Source organism: Gopherus evgoodei, chromosome 16, assembly GCF_007399415.2.
Source record: "Gopherus evgoodei ecotype Sinaloan lineage chromosome 16, rGopEvg1_v1.p, whole genome shotgun sequence".
NCBI lineage: Eukaryota > Metazoa > Chordata > Testudines > Testudinidae > Gopherus > Gopherus evgoodei.
This window is the reverse complement of record NC_044337.1, coordinates 7,759,036-7,772,615: the sequence shown is the minus strand read 5'-3', so window position 1 is coordinate 7,772,615 and position 13,580 is coordinate 7,759,036. Positions and strand designations below refer to the sequence as shown.

The window sequence follows — 13,580 nt, the reverse complement described above, 5'->3', positions numbered from 1 at the left end:
GCTGTGTGCTTGGTCCGGAGATCCTAGAGTTTTGTGGAAGCCCACAAACAGGGTCATGCTAGGGAGCGAATCTGTCCTGTGATGCTCAAGCTCAGGGAAAACAGCAAGAAAGCTTGAGCATGATTTGGTGCGTTTCCATGCACTGAATGTCAGTTACTGTATGCACGCAGCACGATGTTGCTCAGCTGATACTGTTCATTCGATTTTAAAGCACTTGGGGCAAGGACCATTTTTTCTTCAGCGTCTTGTACAGCACAGAGCATGCTGTCAGCACTAAAATAACATGTAATAATGTGTTAATTGAGTGCTAGGTGACACCCCTAACGCTGATTGATGTGTTCTATCTATCCACAGAACAGAAATAGCTCAGGCAGCAGCACCGTGCCCTCCCACACACACTGCCCTTCCAGTGCGCTGCCATCCTGACTTGGCAGCACCATCTCCAGAGGGGAGTTCTGTCTTTGTGACCCATGCAGCCTGTGGCCAGTATAGCGGACAATCAGTGCAACTGTGGTTGTTATTTGTGATGTAACCTCTCCAACGGCACTTGGATTGAGACCCCCAAACGTATTCTATACAAATTCCTAAAGCACTCATACCCTGGAGAGGGGTGCCAGGTAAAAACTTGGACAGACTGAGAGACTTCTGACTCCTACCAACCTAGGCTGGATGTGAATCAGTGAATGGCTGTGCCATTGAGTGGTATGACTTCCTGCCTGTATAGCTTATGAAACTTTGAGAACATGCATATGACCCTCTGAGATTTCAGAGGCTTTCTTTATGGCTCCTACCCAGGTAGAGCCCCTATATGGTGGTGTTTGCAGCAGGTTTTGAGATCTTCCCCTTGCGTAAGTGTCAGGTCAGTGACCTACTAGTGCAGGAAGCATTTGCTCTGGAAATGGCAGTGTGATTTGTTTTTTAGTTTTTTTTCACATGTATTAAGAACACAAAACAGTCATTAAAAAAAATGCAATTATCTCAGAGTTGCAAGGTGTTCCATTGTATTTGGACTATGGACAACTGAGAGCTGAAGCTGCTGCTAAGAACACACACCATTGGGAACCTGTAGGAGCTTAGTAATTTGCATATTAATGAAGTCTATTTTGCAAAATTTGCTTCCTTAACAGGGACAGCAAAATTACAGACTCAAACTTTTCAGAATCTATAAATACTGAGGTCACATCATTGACACTGACAGTTAGCAAAGCGCGACACCCACACAAAAAATGCATTGCCAGCCACTAGCTTTTGTTACTAACAAGCCAAAGAGCAAGAGAATTAGTTAGCAGTGAGGTTTGGAAGTAATGATTACGTTTATTTTATGGAATGAAATGGAAAAAAAAATTAAAATAAGCAAAGACACTCTCTTTGAAAGTTTGAAGCATGCCCTCAGTTCATCATCATCATACCCAAACTAGTCAAGAACATCAGGAGCACGTGATGGTGCATATTTGGGTCCTGGCTGGGAAATGGGAATAAAGAAATAGAATAGTTTGGTCCCTCCAGGAACAGTATTTAGAGCTTTTCAGAGCAAAAGCTCAAGCAGCTGGGGGAATTATGTACTCTGCGTGTCCAGTTAAATGTATCCGATTCTTGCTTTCCACATGTTCTCACAGTAACTGAAATACAGACACATTTGAGTGCTGCTTCTCTGATGTTGTATTTCTTCAGAGAGGAAGGCTTTTGAACTTATTCACCAGACTTATTTATGGCACAATAGCCGTCACCTTAAGACAAAACATAGTATCATTAAACTACCATATGAGGATACAGTTCATGTGCGTTGCACACAAAGAATCGCAGAAGAGACGGCAAAAATCTAGCTAATGTACAATTATTCCCTATAATACATTCTCTGGTGCTTTGTCTAGTTCAATTTTAAATGACTCAAGTGATGGGGCTACCACAAAATCCCCTTAGGATACTAACTATAGCATTAGCAGCAGATATTTCTATGTTGGTGTGAACTAAGCAAAATGGTTCTTTACAATAATAGGTGCAACCAGGAACTCTGTGATCACATCTTTTGTTGGTACTGTTGGTCTGGTGCTTTAAATCAATAGTTCTCCATATTATTCCTTCTGCAGACCTCCTCATAAGAGGGAAAAAATCGACTCATGAATCCACCTCTCTTCCCCAAACCCCAGAGTCCACTGCCTTTATTCTGTTCCCTACCAACACAGCTCTTCAAATTCTTTAGAGTGATATTGCCAATATACACAGCTTCAGTCCCCCATGGCCTGACATGACAAAACAGATTGGCAGATATTATGAACAGAGCATTTTAATTGCATAACACCACCAATTCTACTTGGATTCAGAGACTGACTACCAAACAATAAAGCAGTGTCTATAATCAGCTAATTTACATCTCTCTGTACAAAACAGAGATTGTGTCAAATAAAACTGATGTTACTCTATCAGTTTCCTGACTGGTGACTCCTCTATTTCCTCATTAAAAATAATACAAATGAAATATCGATCAATCACAATCTAGATTATTCAAGAAAGTACAGTGCATTCCTTTTTGGTATTTTTTTAAAATCACATTTAAAAACAAGCAACTTTCTTATTGGCTGAGGTATTTTTATCACAGCCATTAAGAGTGCTGCTTTATGTAATGGACTATTACCTTCCAGAACAACTGTTTAAAATAAACCACTTGAATAAAAACAAATAATAAATCATACACTGATGTCTTTAGGAATTTTACCTGAGTATAGACAGAATAAACGCTGTATAAGAACTCCAGAATTTAGTCCTATATGTTTTAGATATCCTAGAAAAGTATTTTCTGATTAGAGCTGTTGGGGAATTTTTTGTTGAAATATTTTTTGATGACAAACGCAATTTCTGCAAAGTCAAAATTCAATTTTGCCTAAATGTTCTGATTTTCTATGGGGAAAAATCTAACAAGTATTTCAGTTTGGTTTGAGTTGACCCATATTGAACCATTTTGGTTTGTTAAACCCAACTCAAACATTTTTGTTCCTGGTGAGTTCAACACTAAATCTCTGCTCAGTTCAGCTCCTGCACTGCCTCTTAGGAGTTGTAGTTTGAGTGTCTATGGGCTCCACCCTCTGGCTGGCCCACGTCTCTCATGATGCACCGCAGTCTCCTGCAGGCTGAATTGCCCTGGTACATCAAGGGAGTCATATGACCATGGAACCTCACAGGAGGTGTTGTCCAGCCATGCCTTCTAACATTATATGAGCATTACCCACTGAAAATTATAATTTCTGTTCTGTGAAAAAAATTGATATTGCAACTTTTTGTCCGAATTCAGGACAAAAACAGTTTTTGAACATTCGGATTTGTGACCAGCTTGAATTCTCTATTTAACTCATATTGGAAGCTTACAATAGAATTATGAAATGGCTTTAAAACAGTCAACAATGTCAACTTCCTGGATCAACAGAGACCAATAAATACAGGAATCTGACTTTTAGTATTCTCGTATAAAAATGCTATTTCACTTTCTAGCTCGTTGGAAGAAAACAAGTAACATGAAAATAGTAGGGGGAAGGGTACTCATTTGGCTGGTAGTTCTGGGGGCTGGAGTCCTCTGTCCAAACAGCAGTTACAGCCCAGGAAGCACAAATGCTGACTTCTGTCATGCTGCCCTGCCAGCATGTCTTAGCCCTGGCCTGGAGACTTTGTTCTCCATGGCACATTCAGTTCTTGGTCTCGCTGCTGAAACTGCCAACAAACATCACATTTTGTGCCAAGTTCTGATAGCAATTTTTCACAGAAACTAGATATTGGAATGAATCAGCTGAGTTGTCAGACGTCAGCGAAGACCACTATGGTGAATGCGTTAAGTAGTACATTTGTTGTTCTTCACTCTGCTGCCTGGAGGGTGATAAGTCAGCAGGGGTTGGAAGGCTCTGGGGCAATCAGAGGAACTGTCAGATGCTAGAACCTATAAGGTCCATCAGCTGAAGTGGCTTAAACTCTTGCCCTATGGTCATTGTATACTTAGCACACTTTCAATACTGTATCAAAACAAGGATTGTTGCACCTCAGCAATCCAGTGACCCCCTGGGGGAGAGGATTACAATAACAACCTATTGGATGATCCAGTCCATCTCTTACTGACACCTATCCACTGGGAAGAAGCAAACAAGCCTCGACTCATTTCATGCAGGCTATCGAGCAATCTTTAAGATGGTAACAACTTTGGGTGATTATAGAGCAGGGCTTTTATGGATTGGTAAACTAGAAAGGAAAGCTCTAGTATTTCGTTATCAATTCCCTGAGCCAGTCAGTCACTCCAGCAATTCAATTTCACAAGAAGCAATAAACCACACTACAGTGCAATTTGCTAGAGCCTCGAACACCAAAATGAATGGTGTTGTCCATTGATTTACATCTTCAAACAGCCAAAGTCCTCAAGGCCAAAGCCTGAAGCTCTTTCTTGAGCAGCACTTCTGTTGAAATCAGTAGTTTTGCCTGAATAAGGAGGACTGCAGGATCTGGATTCAATAAAATGAACCATCATGCATGCGACAGCCTATTGCTCTAATACACAGAGTCTTTTAATTACTCAGTGTCAAATTATATGATCATGAATTAATTTATTAGTATACACTGAAGCCTACTATTTTTAGCAAATTCTAATTTCAAAAAAACTCCAGAAAATATTTATTAGATACCAAGTCACCACACACATACCATTTTGATTAGATTTCTCTTTAGACCTTGTGATTTTGGTACCATTGGCATACACTGTGATAAAGTAATTGCATACTTAGTAATAAATTACAGGGGTGAAAAATTCTTTACTAAAAGCAAGTTAAAAGTGCACTTTTCAGCCTTGATTCAACAAACACATCTAGCTTAAACATATTGAATGATTCAGTGCACAGAAGTCCTCCTAAAGCCAGTCAAATGACATTTCCTTTTCAATGAGTTGTTTTCTCTACATCACTCATTATAATTTCAATAAAGACACTTCGGCAATTATTATGCACAACTGCACACCCCACACTGGGTTCTGGCTTAAATCTCAGTAGGAACTCATAGGTTCTGATTAGAACAAAACAATTTAGTGCAATGAAGCTTTTTGCTGTGAGAATGAAGATAAAACAGAAGACATGGATAGTGAATTCAGGCAGAAGCAAGTGATATGGGTGAACAGTGATTTGGATGGCAAATGAGGACCAGGAAACATTAAAGTTTTTTTATTTCCCCTCTGGATGGGTGCTGCAGAATCATGCAGTTATGGCTTTAACCAGAGAAGCAATAGCTCCAAGAACATCAACTTCTTTTAAAGTCAATGGGCACTGACTGCAACCCTGGGCAGAATTTGCCCTAAGGTTTAAATGTGACACAGCAGCAGTTATAATTTCCCAGCTAGACTTCCAAGATGCCTACATAGTGTACCTACTATAACACTTTACACTCATGTCCTCCTTTCCTCCCACCCCCCTCCATATTACGTGTTTAGATGACCATGCGAATCTGCTGCAAAGACGTCCTTTATCACGAGTGCTGTTGTAGTTGTATGTTGAGTAAGTAATAGTGTTCCTTAGTCAAAATTTTCAGCCACTGACTACAATGGGAACAGCAGGTGCTCAGCACCTCTAAACATCTTATGCAGGTGCCTAAATATGGAGTTGGATGTCTAATCTTATAGGGACCCAGGGTTGAAAATGTTGGCCTTTTCTACAACATGTCTTGAGATCACCCCCTCTTTTATGTCTGGAATGAGACTGATGCATCATGGGTACAAACAACTAACTAACAAAAAGAGAATCCCAACTGAGTGAGTAACTACGTAGGCTGGGACTCAGTTGCCCATCTTAATATATATGTAAAAAACTGATATTTCCTAGATACCTGTGACTGGGGTGATTGAAGGCACTTTGCCTTTGACTTATACCTTAAGTATAACTGTGCACTTAGCTGTGTGTTAACACTTTCTAAAGCAGCTAGTTGCCAGTTTTCAGCAGGCATTTTATGCAAATGACGACTCACTTTTTGAAGGAAAAAGAATTGCGTGTATATGTGTTTACTTATTTTTCTTTCCCAAGTGAACCAAACAGATTTTTTTTTGGTTGCAGTGTTTATACCATAAGTTCATTACGACACAAAGGTTTGAAAATGACATCAGAAGGTGACTCGCCTTAATATCTTTTTGTTAAGAAGCTACCGCAAATATTTTGTCCCCATTTTCTTGCCACTTACAATTTTCAACTGAACAAATTTCCATGGGACAAAATTAAACACTGAATACTGAACAAATATCTAAATTCCAGTGGGAATTTTTGGTGTGTCCATTCAGTAGCCATGGATTCTCAGGGCCTAATTCTTAGTTATTAAGGCCACTTTCCACTGCTCTCCCAATGCAAAGCAGTGTTAAGGTGGAAATAAGTTTTATTTGTACTTTACATGACTAGAGCATGGCGTTAGGCCTTGTCTAAAAATGATTCCCCTTTGTACCAGTATAGTTAAAATGGTTGAATCCCCATAGAGTACATGCAATTATATTGATATAAAGGTATCTTATACCAGTATAAGTATTCCCACAGGGAAGGAGAATTAGCTATGAGGCACCTTTATACTGGTATAACTGCATCCACACTACGGGGGGATTGTACCGATTTAACTGTTTAAGTAGAAAAACCAGCACCTCTAGCTGAAATAGTTATATTGGTGCCAAAACTGTGTGTAGGCCTCAGTATAGCTAAGGGTATGTCTACACTACCCACTGGAATGGTGGGTAGTGATTGATCTATTGGGGATCGATTTATTGAGTCTAGTGTAGACGCAATAAAATCGATCCCCGATTGCTCTGTTGTCGACTCTGGAACTCCACCGTGCAACGGGGGAGAGGTAGCGGTCGACTTGCTGCCGTCCACACGGCCAGGTAAATTGACCTAAGATACACTGACTTCAGCTATGCTATTTGCGTAGCTGAAGTTGGTATCTTAGGTCGACTCCCCCCCATTGTATATCAAGCCTTGAGAATCAGGTCCTTCAAGTTTAGGTACAGAGGGGATTTTATTGGTACACACTGGATACTGGAAATCCAACATGTAACATATAGAGAGTGACAGGGCCGGCTCCATCTTTTTGCCGCCCCAAGCGGTGATGCAGGAAAAAAAAAAAAAGATAAAGCCCCGATCAATGGCACTTTGATGGCAGCTCAACCGCGCCACTTCATTCTTCAGTGGCAATTCGGCGGCAGATCCTTCGCTCCCTCTCTTCCTCTTTGGTGGCACTTTAGCAGCAGCTCAAAGAGGAAGAGAAGAACTGAGGGACCCGCCACCGAATTCCCACCAAAGACCCGGATGTGCCGCCCCTTTCCATTGGCCGCCTCAAGCCCCTGCTTCCTTCGCTGGTCCCTGGAGCCGGCCCTGGCAAGTGACAGCTACGTATGGGATCCAGTGAACTGTTTAGCCAAACAAGTATTTATTTAGCTGGGGAAAACACTGCAGATATGCATTGAGAAAGAAATGCAGACTTAGCTAAACTTTCAAAATTCTAGATCTGCCTTACACACAATGGGCCTGATTCACATTTATTGCTCTGGTAGTGTGAAGGGGCCTTAACGTGGATATAAACTATATCTGCACCTGCTTTAAGGCTCCACTACATGACTGAACAGGTGTGAAGTGGCCTTAGGGTCAATGATACTCACGTGATTTGTGTACTTGTCAGTCAATTTCAGTTTTTTAAAAGCGCAGTCTGCCCCCGTCTCCATGAGATGGGCAACATGGGTCAAATTCAAAGATAACAGGCCTGGTTCACATTAACATGAAAGCTGCTTTACACTGCTCTGGTGCAGTTTTAACTTACATTGCTGGAGTAAAGTCCCACACCAGCAGAGAATCAGGCATAGACTCAATTCACCACATCCCCATCCCTGCCAAACTTCCACCTTTCTTCTCTCTTCCACCTCCCTCCCCTTATCCTGCAAAAGGCTTCCAGTGAACTACACAACAGACAGACATCGCAATTGGTGCAGGAGGCAGCACAGTCCTCTCCACCAACTTTGCACCAACAGAGATTCCCTCTACACAGGAGAAATTTTCCAGCATGGCACAAAGTGAACAGAGATTGGAGAAATCAGTCCAAACATCTCTAAGTTGTTCCGGGGCAAAACCAGACCTGAGATGCCACTCCAAATCAGGGAGTGGGAGGAAGAGGCAGAAAGCCTTCTGTTTCCCAACTGCTCAGGCACGCTGAGCCCTACTATGTCGTACCTGAGGATCTGGCTATCCGTGTCTGAACTGCACTAACTTGTCTTCCCAAGAGCATTACACTGTAGAAAAGTAACATAAAATGATAAAAGTATAATATAAGCAAAGACACTCAATGAGTTGATGACAAACATCACTGCATGATGTGGAAGGGATCAAAGGTATTTTCTACAAACCTGCAACATGCACCTTTGAAGCCTACTCATGAGTCACAATGAGGCCCGGAGAGGGTGGGATTTTTAATGGGAAGTGGGTGGAATGGTTGAAGAGTCTACCACTGTGTTTGCGAAATTCTAGGATACATTGGAGCTTTAAACTCATACCCCAAGAGGGGGTGGAGGAGTGTGTCTACTCATCATAACAAATTTCCAAGGGTTATTTAGGCAGTGTTTTCAAACATTGTCCCATTTGAGTCCTGTTTCCAGAAGCTGGCTCCCTTTAAAACTCTCCCCTTCTAGCTTTCATTTTAAAGAGCACGCTCATGGTGGGGCCCCATTCTCCTCCTGAACCAAAAGTGCAAACACTGGTGGAACATAAAAACCATTAGCCCAGTGTTTAAATAACACAGAGGGTTAAAATATAAGTGAGAACAAGACAGGCCACAAAACAAGAGAAGAGGGCAAGGAAGAAAGTAAGAGGGACAGGAAAGGAAAACTTCTAAGTAAGGAAAGGACAAAGCGAAGGGCTGAACGAAGAAAAGAGAAAAAGAAAAAAAAAGGAAAGAAGCGGAAGAATTCACACCCAATGTACAAAACACTACAGAGTTGCTCACGCCCAAATCACAAGCATTATATGGCACTGCTGTACACCTTCCAGTCCTTCCACCATATGTTGGTCTGGAGGTTTTCCACAAAGATGTGAATGATTTTTGGAAAAAATAAGGGAAGGGAGAAGGCATCAGGAGGGTTGGAAGCAGGGAGGTTTATAAATATATAGCTATATATCATAAATCCATTTACTGAATATTGTAACAGAGAGCAACTCACGGTGAATTTACGCTGGAGACTGACGAGCTGCGAGATACAGTACCTCGAGTTTGCTTTACAAAACTGCACATGCAAAAAACAAAAAAAAGGTGAGAAAATAAAGGAGAGAAGAGAAACTATAAAAGACATCGGGAGGAGACTCATACAGGCTGTGTCCTATCGAATGCAGGCTGCAGCGTGCATCTTGGAAGGAGCCCGGACAAGCTTCAGAAAGTGTGGAAGCCACTGAGACATCGTCTTCTAGTTAAAAGGAAAACAACTGGAAAATCAAACCAGAACCAAAAGAAAATATAAAAAGGTGAACCAAAAGACACAAGATGATAGTAAGACTTTATACTGCAATATGCAGTACTCACATAGTCAAAGTCCTCTGCACAAGCTACCTTCAGGGCCCCAGAGCAGAGGTCTTTGTAGAAATAGGTGGAGTTTGCATTTACAGCATGTACTGCAATGATTCATCTCCAACTAAGAGAAGGCCACAAGGCCACCAATTCCAACTCAGGTTATCGTAGCATCCATGGGGTAGGGAAAAAGGGCCTAGCCCTGAGGATATACCAGGGGTTGGCATCCTTTCAGAAGTGCTGTGCCGAGTCTTCATTTATTCACTCTGATTTAAGGTTTCCCGTGCCAGTAATACATTTTCACATTTCTAGAAGGTCTCTTTCTATAAAAGTCTATAATATATAACTAAACTATTGTTGTATGTAAAGTAAATAAGGTTTTTAAAATGTTTAAGAAGCTTCATTTAAAACTAAATTAAAATGCAGAGCCCCCCTGGACTAGTGGCCAGGACCCAGGCAGTGAGAGTGCCACTGCAAATCAGCTTGCGTGCCGCCTTCAACATCCGTGCCATAGGTTGCCTACCTCTGGGATATACCATCCGCATGGGCAACAGGAAGCACGTCTGTGTCTCAAACACGGAAATAAAGAGGCGTTTGTTCATGTTTTATTTGGTAGATTTGCCTCCATTTAACACATGTGACTGCCTAATCGGGGTGGGGTAGGGGTGGATTTGACAGATTGGGGGGCAGTTTCTGCCTGGTCCAGCACTTAAAGGGAGACTTAGCTCTAATTTTAAAAATAATTCTATATATTCGGTTTTTGCAACATTACATTGTCTATAGATCCCTCCCAGGAGGTGGAAAATATGACCTGTCCTCTTTCTGAATTTACCACTTTCAGTTTAAACACCGTTTTATTTCCATTGGATTTTTGTGGAGTTTATTTAGCTAACAGCTGGTATGATAAAGCCAGAAGGCCCAGCTGATAGGATATTGCCCCTGGTAAGGAAATGCGGTTGGAGGGGGGAAAGCAGGATGAACTGGTGGAATTTTAACTATATACATTACAAATCCACAGGATATTAAGTAACAATGTATTATAAAATTAAAAGTAGACCAAGGTGAAGTGTATGTAGATAGGGGATGGGATAGCTTGTGCAGGGGAGCAATCATTAAAGACACTTACTTGGCTTTGCTTGGAATCAATGGTCTTGGGGAGCAACCATATGGTTATTTTGCCATAACTTCATTATTAGTATATTTTATATTGCAAACAGGAGCATTTTTGACCCTTCGGTGCTGGCACTCTACGTTTTTAAAGGGAAATTATTGTTATGGGGTCACCAAAGTTGGAACTCCTTTATTGCTTGATTTGGCTGGATGCTGCATCCATAGGATGTTAAGTGAAGTTCCCAGCAAGATCCTACTATTGCATAAATGTCTAAAGTATGGGTAGAATGGCCTGAGAAAACTAGGTGGAAAACTCATGATAGCAGAGAATGTACCTGTCACGGCTTAACCCATCAGAGATTCCGGGAAAGGGGAACCAGCATTGGCAAAGGTGTCTGTGGAGGCACAGGGGCAAACTGAAGTATTTTATTGCTTAAAGCACATCTCAAAATCCCTTGGCAAAACACTTGTGCTTATCATCATATTCCTCATTGCCTCATTTGGTCCGATGCAGGATGAAGGCCCCGCAATAATGCTGCCAAACATCCCTGTACTTGGCCAAACATGACTACACAAGTCCTGCAAAAGGGCTCTCATAGGTCCATTTCTCTGTCTTCATTGCTGGGATCCCTGTTCTGCAACATCCGTCAGCTAATTTCATACTGAAATCACACTGTGTCGACTCATAGGGCAAAGACAGCCTCCTTTTTCAAAGCAAAGTGGAGGAGGTATTTGAGCTTTGCTTGCTGCTACTTACCATGAGAGAAAGAGAGAGAGACAGACAGAGTCTTTCTGGGCAGCTGTTTGCTGATTCACAGTTACATGACAAAAAGGGCAGAAAAGCAAACTAACAGGAAGTCACGGTACCCCAAACACCAGCACATTCCGGGAGCAGGAAAAGAGAAGAAACAACAAGCCGGCAAGATAGAAGGAACGCCTCTTCTAGTCTGTACGTCATCGTACATAGAACTTTTTATTTGCTAGTTATTCAGGCATATTTCTTGCAGGGTTCTACTGGTTACCAACAGCCATGCCCAACAACGACGACTGTAGGACGGACCACAGAGTTCCAGAGACAAGAGGAAAAAAACAACCCGCCCAGACCTTCATCCCCAAACCTGTACAAAAGGGACAGATGATCACTAAGAAGTGTGTGTGGAAGATGGAATTGCACTACGGCACCTGCTCTTTCATGTACTGGCTTTGGTATTTTAACATCACATCTTTTTTATTTATGTACCAATTTATGATGAGTTGGCAGCATCCTTGGGTCAGGGCTAGCAATGCAATTGGTAGGGTTTACCTGTGAGCAGGAGGTCTGAGCTGAGCACACAAGTAAAAGGTCTTAAGCAACTACATAAGGGACCAGCAAAAACCAGTCACCTAATAGAGTGGGTTGTTAACTGGAAAATACATGGAGTCATTTCAAGTGGTCAATCACATGGTCAGTCCTAGAGACAGCTCTTAGTGTGGGGCTTGGCCCGTATATTCTGCCACAAGGAGAAACTGTCTCCTTATCACTCCATACAGGGTTACAGCCATTATATCTGGGGATTCCCTCTCCCATCAAAATCTCCATCTGGAGACTTATTGTGCAGCATGTTATGCTTAGACTCTTGGAAGCCAGCTACAACTCAAAACCATTGAAAAAAAAATCACTCAGTGTGACACCTTAGGCACAACTATTTTGCAGGTTGTTATAAATCTAGTAATTTGGCTGTTGCTGCTGCTGCGGTTGCTGTTGCTGTTTTAAGACTTTCCCCAAGAAGAGTTTGAGGCAGAGCCATTGGAAACACAAAGGTTATTTTTTTAAACACAAGTTCTGCATCAGTAGCCTCTGAGCGCCAGTGGTGAAGCATGGGGCTTCAGATTCCTTTATGAGTCATCACTTGTTTGTCAGTATGGTCAACTGAACTGTGAAGAGAGCTGGTGTGTGCTTTTGTTTAATGCAGCCCCTTTTGTACATGACATTGGTGCATCTCTCTGGCTGGGAAAGAAGAGGTGGAGGAGGAATTGAAAGGTGTGGTGTTTGGGACTGAAGGTTTGTGAAATAGCAAACTTACTGACAAAAAATTACATTTCAGAATACGGGCGTTGTGCCTTAATCCTCAATCCTGATGTGATGCACTTCTCTGGTGCCTCTCATGTAAGAACTCAAAGTGCTTTACACATTGACCAATGGAGCCTCACGCGCCACAAAGTTAATAAGTCATCACCCTGTTTTCCTCACCGAGACACAGAAAAGTTAAATGAGTTGCTCCAACTCTCATCGTGAGTTAGTGGCAGAGCAAGAAAAAAAGCACTGACTCCTGCCTCCCAGTAACTTGTTCTATCAGCTAATGAACTCTACAATTAAAGCGGAATTCCCCTCAGATGGACTTCCCCCTCTCTCCTCCATTTTCGCCAGCAAGGAAATTGCACCAATGGCTTGTTGTCAAGTCCCATCTGTTATTACAGTAGCTCAGTTCACGAGGCCGAGCAATTTAAATGCTATACGAAACAGAGGTTTTCAAAGGACAACTCTGGGTAAGCTGAACAAACCCAAACTCACCTCAAGAAACAATAAAGCAAGGAAAACGCTAAACAGAAAAAAAATCACAAAACCAGAATGAAAAGAATGAGCTAAAACTAAAATGTAAAACACAGATTAAACAAACATCTTGTTTTAAAACAAACATCGCAACAGAAAAATGTCCCATATCAGCTTCAATCCTGAAAAAGAAAATAAAAAAAATAAAAAGCCTATTCAGGATAGAGTTCACCAGGTAAAAAAAGCCAAGTCATGGCCAAATCAATCCACTCCTATTAGCCCTTTTTATGGAGTAGAGGTTGAATCACTGATATCCTTAAAGATCAACAAACCACAAGCTACAATAACTTACTTCGTTGCCTCTCCCAGTTATAGATGCAGTATTATAATATAGCACCTTCTGAGT

The 13,580-nt window shown here is 41.6% G+C and overlaps 1 protein-coding gene across 16 annotated transcripts in view; it reads right to left on the bottom strand.

The window, feature by feature from the left end:
- The window catches only part of CACNA1B (calcium voltage-gated channel subunit alpha1 B), a 507,473-nt gene that overhangs the window by 133,157 nt on the left and 360,736 nt on the right, over window positions 1–13,580 (bottom strand). For 9 of the 16 annotated variants that reach the window (XM_030535592.1, XM_030535597.1, XM_030535598.1 and 6 more), the window contains one exon: window positions 9,194–9,256. The exons of the other annotated variants lie outside the window; for them this stretch is intronic. In XM_030535592.1, coding sequence (XP_030391452.1) covers window positions 9,194–9,256 — 63 coding nt within the window. The remainder of the gene's footprint in view (window positions 1–9,193; window positions 9,257–13,580) is intronic. 16 annotated transcript variants of the gene reach the window in all.